Source organism: Kryptolebias marmoratus, linkage group LG4 (genome assembly GCF_001649575.2).
Source record: "Kryptolebias marmoratus isolate JLee-2015 linkage group LG4, ASM164957v2, whole genome shotgun sequence".
Lineage (NCBI taxonomy): Eukaryota > Metazoa > Chordata > Actinopteri > Cyprinodontiformes > Rivulidae > Kryptolebias > Kryptolebias marmoratus.
In genome coordinates this window covers 1465953-1474340 of record NC_051433.1, presented here as the reverse complement: position 1 = coordinate 1474340, position 8388 = coordinate 1465953, and the positions used below count along the sequence as shown (strand labels likewise).

The window sequence follows — 8388 nt, the reverse complement described above, 5'->3', positions numbered from 1 at the left end:
ATCAGGAGGGGGCGGAGCTTAAACCTGTTAATTATTGTCTCACCTTGAGACTCAGATGGTTTCATTCCTGTATTTAGTCTTCATTCTTTCAGCTGCTTTAAAACTCTAACAGGTGTTCCATGATTAGCTGTACAGTTCAGAATATAAACTTTATGATGACTGTAACAAACTTTCCTCAGAGTTACAGTCTGTTGTGTTCTGAAGTTTACACATCCATCCATTTTCTTTACCAACTTGTCCTTTCCAGCAGAGTGAGACAGTCCTGTAATGACATCTGACCTGATAACACGCATGTGATAAAGTTTACAGCTGCTATAACAGAGTCATTCAGCTCTGACTGAACTTTGTCATCATTAAGTTCATTCAAACTCTGGTAAAATCAACAATCAGCAGCCAAACTCAACACTGACCACTCAACAAACTTCCCATCTTCATCCAGTGTGTCCTCCTCTTCCTCCAGACTGCCCCAGTCCTCTGTTTTCTAGTCCTTGTACTTCCTGCACTTTCAGGCTGTTCTTGATGGGTTTCTTTGGACAGAAGTTGTCTCTGCTCTTTTTGTCCCAAGGACATTGTCCAACAGATCTGCACTGACAGCAACATGATTCTGTAGTGCCTTGTTCAGAGCCTCCATTACAGATGGAGTTAGGAGTTCTGGGCCAAAAGGACATCAGTGTCCATCAGTTGCAGCCAGTTCCAGCTCAGATTCCCCAGAACGATGAGATCCTTTGCATTCAGACCAACAATAAGCTGTAGCAGAGATGGGAGAGCTTCTCTGGAAGCTGATGGATTTCTGAAACAGCCAGCTACTGGAATCTGTCGAGGATCTGAGATTTGTAAGTCCACCGCCAGAAATTCAATGTTTCATCACAGATTTGGACAGAATCATCTTTGACTGGTGTGGAGGAGGATGCAGAGATGTTGCAAAGTTTACCAAGTATGGAAGAGGAAAGGTGACAACAGTTATGTTCATGTGTTTAGAGAGCATAGAACTTTCCAGAACAGTACATAGAAAGGATATGTTAGAAAGGTTGTTAATAATGTTAAGACAGGTCCTGGAAAACAGTGGGTCTATGCTGGGTACTGATCTAGCGGCCTGGGCTGGTTTCCTGCAAATGACGTAGGAGTTATGTAAACTTTTGACCAATCATGAACTGGTCAGAAATATGCCATACACACCGATTTATTTTGTCTGTATAAATACAACCCAGTTTCAAAGATGCTTTGGGATTTTGGGGTAATTCTGAAGATGATCAGTTGTGTCAATAAATCCCCCGTATTTGACTGAAATGTGATACAAGTCCCTGTCTATCATTTCGTGTGTGTGAAATACCTTTTTTCACCTACACTGGAACATGCTTTTCACATAAATCACAACAAAGCCAACTGTTTTCAGTCTATCTGACTTTTTTCAATGTGGAGAAGCATCCAGGAGAATCTCTACTGTGAGCTCCTTCTGATGATGGAGCTCCTGACCCATTCACCTAAGGTTGCGGCTGACCACCCGATGAAGGAAGCTCATTTTAACCACTTGGATCTGGATTTATTTTTTCTTTGTGGTTATGGTCCATTTCTTATGACCATACAGTAGGTGAGGGTTGAATTGTAGGTGGACCAGTAATTTGAGAGCTTCAGGTTTTGGCTCAGCTCCTTCTTCACCATGACAGACCGGATCCTGTCATCCATCCTCCACTCAATCCTGTCATCACTTGTCAACAAGACACCAAAACTAAACCACTAAAACTTGAACTCCTTCATTTGATGGCAACATATCTCCAACCTGAATGGAGTGTTCCACTTTTTCTGGCCTAGTACCCGTGGCCTCAGGAGCTGACTTTCATCCTGGCCTTCATCCTGGGTTGCACTGAAGGTCATGACTTAAAGACGCTAACAGAACCACATCTGCAAAAAGCAGAGATGAGACCCTGAGGTTCCCAAACTAAACACCCTCCTCTCTACGACTGCTCCTTAAGATCCTGTCCATGAACACCACAAACAGGATCAGAGACGAGGGGCCGCCATGGTGGAGTCCATCCTGCACAGAGATTGAACTTCACTTTGTGCCAATAATGCAAACACTCTTGCTTTGTTTACACAAGGACCAGACAGCCATTAAATCTGTACTTCTGCAAACATCTCTAATCAAATTCTCTGTGGTACTAAATTTCTCCAGGTCCATAAAACACATTTAGACTGGACAATAAACTTCCATTATCTTCTTAGCAGCTCTGCAGGGATGAAGATCTGGTCCATTGTTGTTCCACACAAACAAAGCACACCCTGAGACAAGTCCTGTGTCCCTTTTCCAAGTTAAATAGTTTATCTGCACCTCCTTAGGCCCAGTTAAAGGTCCATCTCTATGTTCCTCCAAATCCCTCCAGTGCCTGAGCTTTTACTTCCCTAACCACAGAAGCTTCAATTCTTGTGGCCATTTGTTTTTTTTTGTCAGCTGTTTCAGGAGTTGGTCCTTAAAGGTTCAGTTTGATGACTTTGATCACCTGTGGTGTCCACCAACAGGTGCTCCTGTTGCTGCCCTGATGGACACTGATGTCCTTTTGGCCCAGAACTCCTAACTCCATCTGTAATGGAGGCTCTGAACAAGGCACTACAGAATCATGTTGCTGTCAGTGCAGATCTGTTGGACAATGTCCTTGGGACAAACAGGGAGAGACAACTTCTGTCCAAAGAAACCATCAAGAACAGCCTGAAAGTGCCGGAAGTACAAGGACTGATAGCAGAGCACTGGGGCAGAGTTTTCTCTGAAGAATTCTCCTTCCAGTTGTCTGGGACAGCTAGAAAAATTATTCGCTGTTGACAAATTGGATCAAAGATCAGAACCTTGAACTTTTGTCCAGAAAGGTTTGGTGCTGAGGAAACTAAAGGATAAAGACAGCCAGTCTGGAGGAAGAGGAGGACACACTGGATGAAGATGGGAAGTTTGTTAAGTGGTCAGTGTTGAGTTTGGCTGCTGATTGTTGATTTTACCAGAGTTTGAATGAACTTAATGATGACAAAGTTCAGTCAGAGCTGAATGACCTCAACTCTGAGGAAAGTTTGTTACAGTCATCATAAAGTTTATATTCTGAACTGTACAGCTAAACATGGAAAACCTGTTTGAGTTTTAAAGCAGCTGAAAGAATGAAGACTAAATACAAGAATGAAACCATCTGAGTCTCAAGGTGACTCTAAAGTCTGAGACAACAATTTTTTTCAGTTTTAAGCTCTTCTCCCTCCTAGCTGACACAAACCACTTGTTAGTATTGCACTTTCAGCTGCTGTACACTCCTCATGGTTTGGTCTGAAAAACAATGAAGTTTCCTTTGATTCTGAATTTACAGGAAACAGTCAGATGACAAACATCTGCCTTAAACGTCACAAAATCTTGGAAAAAAACAGGAAATGGCTTTAGTTTCTGATTAGGTTTCAGAGAGAGGAGACGCATCGAAGATACACGGTAAGATTTACTTTCATCACACAGATCAGACTGAAAACTGAACGATAATACACACATGAGAGACAAATGAAGGTGATAAAATACTAAAACAGAAAGTGATGCTGAAGGAAAAACAAAAGAAACCCTTGGTGAAAGTAAATGAAGAATCTTTCTGCAAACAGGAAACTGACTTCCTGTTTTAAGGTTTTGTCTTTTGTGTCTTCAGCTTCACTCAGAGTCCAAATGGCTTCCAGATCAGAGGAGGATCTCTGCTGTCCGGTCTGTCAGGAGGTCTTCAGAGATCCTGTTGTTCTGTCCTGTAGCCACAGCTTCTGTAAAGTCTGTCTGAAGGACTGGTGGAGACAGAAACCAACACAGGAGTGTCCAGTTTGTAAGAGAAGATCTTCAAAGTCTGATCCACCCTGTAACCGGGCTCTGAAGAACCTCTGTGAGTCCTTCTTACAGGAGAAACATCAGAGAGCTTCAGAGGCTCTCTGCAGTCTGCACTCTGAGAAACTCAGACTCTTCTGTCTGGACCATCAGGAACCAGTTTGTCTCGTCTGCAGAGACTCAAAGAAACACACCGACCACAGATTCAGACCCATTGATGAAGCTGCTCAGGATCACAGAGAGGATCTGCTGAGATCCCTGGAACCATTAAAGCAGAAACTGGAGCTCCAGAAGAAAGTTCAACCTGAGTTGGATCAGACAGCAGAACACATGAAGGTCCAGGCCCGACACACAGAGAGGCAGATTAAGGAGCAGTTTAAGAAGCTTCACCAGTTTCTAACAGAGGAAGAGGAGGCCAGGCTGGCTGCACTGAGGGAGGAAGAGGAGCAGAAGAGTGGGATGATGAAGGACAAGATGGAGGCTCTGAGCAGACAGATAGCAGCTCTTTCAGACACAGTCAGAGCCACAGAGGAGGAGCTGAGAGCTGAAGACGTCTCATTCCTGCACAACTACAAGGCTGCAGTGGAAAGAGTCCAGCGCTGCCCCCTGCTGGATGATCCACAGCTGCCCTCAGGAGCTCTGATAGACCAGGCCAAACACCTGGGCAACCTGGCCTTCAACATCTGGAACAACATGAAGGACGTGGTCTCCTACACTCCCATCATTCTGGACCCAAACACAGCTGGTCCATACCTCATCCTGTCTGAAGATCTGACCAGTCTGAGAACAGGAGATGATCAGCAGCTTCCTGATAATCCTGAGAGGTTTAATGAATTCTGGTTTGTTCTGAGTTCTGAGGGATTTAACTCAGGGAATCACAGCTGGGATGTTGATGTTGGAGACAGTAAAGNNTGGNNACTNGGTGTGNTAGCAGAGTCTGTNNAGAGGAAGGGANTGGATACTCGGTGTGTTAGCAGAGTCTGTCCAGAGGAAGGGAAGAGTAGGGACTGAAATATGGGGATTGGGGTTCTTTCAAGATGAATACATAGCAGGGTCACCAGCAGCTCCTCCCAAAGTTCTCTCAGTCCAGCAGAAGCTGCAGAGGATCAGAGTGAATCTGGACTGGAACAGAGGAAAGCTGTCGTTCTCTGATCCTGATACAAACACACACATACACACCTTCACACACACTTTCACTGGGACGATGTTTCCAGTCCTTGTTTCCTCAAATCAAATAAAAATCTCATCAGTGAAAATCTCAGTGAGCAAACAGCAGCTCTGATGTTCTTCCTGCTGAAAACAAAGTTAAACCTTATTGATCAGTTTGAAACTCAGTGATCTGAAACAGGAAGTTGGAGATGTATTGATCTGATCTGACTGATCAGCTTCAGATGTGCTTAATATATATATTTGTTTTCTCTCTGTCTCCTGATCCCCCCTCTGCCTCTCTGCCCTGCTTTCTTTGCGGAGCCTTTATTTTACATATTCTCCAAAATTTTTAAACCATGGATCTGATCAGCTGGTCTCTCAACGCAATTGATCAAACTTTCTTGATGGGAAGACAGAACTTGGAAGAGCTCTGACTTACCCTGAGGGGACATTTTTTTGCTGGATACACAATGGATTCCTGGAGGAAATGGAATATTGTTTGTCTGACAATTTTTGTCTTTGGACGATCTTCACATATTTGGGTTTTTGATAACAGGATTTCTGCTGTTTGGATTAAGCAGTTACCTGACTTATCGTAAAATTTGTTTGATGGGTTCTGTAAACTACACTCAGACTGTTACGGAGCTGAATCGCAAGTTGGATGTGATCCGTTTACAGGGCCGCGGACTGAATTGCTGTTCTGGAACTCATAATATGGGTTACATCTTGGAGGAAGTTGCTCCCTCGAATCAGGCAGAATGGTCCTGGAATTTGGCTGTTTGGATTCGCCATTGAGAAGTATCAGCAAGACTTTTCAAGGCTGACAGAAAACAAATCTGCCAGACCCAAAACAATTATTGTTTTTGAATTTGGCTCCCCTAGGCTGACCTTGGTCAGCTATCTTTAATTTTACGTAAACGAGATGCTCTGCTCCCTCTGCCTAAGGACATCTGTGGATCTGCTCTGGGCTGGCTGATAAACATTCCATCATTATCAAAGACAATGGCCTCTGTGACGTAATTCATGGACTTATCTGCAAACACACACACACACACACACACACACACACACGTACTTGTTAATGTCACCTATTAGGACACTTCTTTTAAACAAGTTTGGTTGGTTAATTATGGGGACACCACTTTCTGCTTGGTCTACAGAAGTGTTGACCCTATCCATACATTTATTTTTAGCCATACAACACAGATATCACTTAATATTTTGAATACACACAACAACCTTAAATATAATGACCTGACTGAATACTACATAGTGAGGACATTGCTAATTAGATTAATAAGATCATGTAATACCCAAAGCCACCAGCAAGGGCGTTGTTTCAATAATTTAAAAAAATGTATGTGAACTATGGGGACATGGTCAATTTTTTTTAATTTACCCTTTTAGCATCTATCTAAGCAAACTCCAATAGTTTTATTAGTGTGAAAATTGTGAGGACTTAGGGTCTGCCCTCACAATTCCAAATGTCTCCTTAGCGTGGTATGTATCCATGTAAAATGTCCTCTTAGTTAATAATTGCAAACATACACATACAACATACATTACACCGTCGTCTCACCGTCTCTAACAAACACACACACACTTTCCACTGTTTCTGAGTCATCTCTCTCACTCCCCCTCCCTTCCACCCTTCACTATTTTAATTGGTAATTCTTATGTCGGCCATTTTAGAGGGCCTGGGTACTATTTAGAAAGTTCGGTACTGTTAGTTTTAGCATTTGTCATGTTTTAGCTTATTTAGCCTTCCTGTACATTTAGTTTAGTTTATCTTAGCTCATATTTTAGATATTGTTAGATTGTTAGATTCCTAATTGTTGTTTAGTTCAGCTTTAACTTTATCATGATTTTATTTAGATTATTTTAGCTACTATTTTGACTGTCTTAGCTCATGTTTAGATGATTCTATTTAGATTATCCTATATTTCATTTAGATTATACATGATTGATGTTTTTATCTGTATTTGATTCTGTTGTTGTTTCTGTTGTAAAGCGCTTTGGATCGCCTTGTTGCCAAAAAGTTCTATGTAAATAAATCTCACTTAATAATCTGTACAGATGCTCCAAACTGAATGTGACATGAAGTGGATGATGGGAAGTTGTAGTTTGCTTCTGACAGCAGGTGACAGTAAATCCAGGTGTGCTGATCATCAACAGGTAACAGGTGAGGTTAGTGGAAGTTGGAGCTCTGCTGATGGAAACAAACATCCAGACTGATGATGAACTCTGCAGAATCACACGATCAAACATTTATTCTCAGATCAGAGTAAATATTTTCATTTATATTTGGATTATTTTAATGAGTCGTGGGATGTTGTGTTTGTTGAATGTTGTTCTGTGTAAATAAAACTGACCTGAGATCAATAAAAGTTCTGATTTAACCCAAAACTCTAATTTTTGACTTTAAATATTTCTGTTAATTTACATTTCAAACCTTTTTTTTGAACTGCACAAAACCAAAAATGTTTAACATATAAATCTGTTACTGATATTCAAATATGTGGTAAAACAGGAGGGCTGCGTTGTGACTGATGGCTTTTATACATGTTAAATAATATGCAGGTTTAGAACCACAAACTGTCCCAAGATCCTTCCACAGGAAGCAACCGTGCTGCTTAAAGACACGTCACCAGGTGGAAATGTTATTTTAATCACATTCACCTATTGTCTAACTGTTCAAATATTGAGTGACAGCCCATATTTTACATTATTTCTTGTCAAACCTTTGGATCAGCAGGGGGCGCTGCTATTTGCCTGAAGCCTGGAGAAATTAACAAATTTACTGGAAAACTCCTTCTGACCATCACTACTGAATAAGTTAGCTGTCAAACCTCTCCCCCTCTCCAGCAGGTGAACGAGGACTGAAACAGTGAGAAAGATATTTGGAGATCTTTTGACCAGAACTACTTTAAAAGATTCAGTCTGGCTGCTTGGAAGGAAAATCTAAAGAAACGAGGACTGGATTAAACTGCCACACATCAGTTTCCAATTAAGAGAAAAGAGAATTCCAGATAAACATGTAGAGAAGAACGACTTTATTTAAATTAAAACCAGAGTGAACATGTTCTCACACACATTTCTCACACTTCCCAGTAACGTCTGACAGATAAACAACACCTGGAGGAAACTTCAGCTACAGGTAGCACTTCCTCTAACAGCTCGCTGGATTTCTTACGGATAAAAAATGGTGACCGTTTCCTTCACTGTCGCCACACTTTTTATGCTCTTCAGCAAAATAAGGAAAACAAAACAAAAAAAACATTCACCTTCTGCACGCCCAGGTTTTTGGAAACTTTCAGCATTTAGTTCAAAATCATTCAGATCTGTGTGAATCTAAAGTTTGGGAAAACAAAAACAGCAAACCATGCATGAGGAAAAGACTTTGTGTCCCAGATGTGGGG

At 41.6% G+C, this 8388-nt stretch overlaps 1 protein-coding gene across 1 annotated transcript; it reads left to right on the top strand.

Moving 5' to 3' along the window:
• The first annotated feature begins 3419 nt into the window (after nt 1-3419).
• LOC108243638 (tripartite motif-containing protein 35-like) lies at nt 3420-4973 on the top strand. The gene is made up of 2 exons (XM_037975091.1): nt 3420-3451; nt 3657-4973. Exon 2 carries the CDS (start codon nt 3674-3676, stop codon nt 4829-4831), a length of 1158 nt encoding a protein of 385 aa, XP_037831019.1. The 5' UTR covers nt 3420-3451; nt 3657-3673; the 3' UTR covers nt 4832-4973.
• The last annotated feature ends 3415 nt before the right edge of the window (nt 4974-8388 follow it).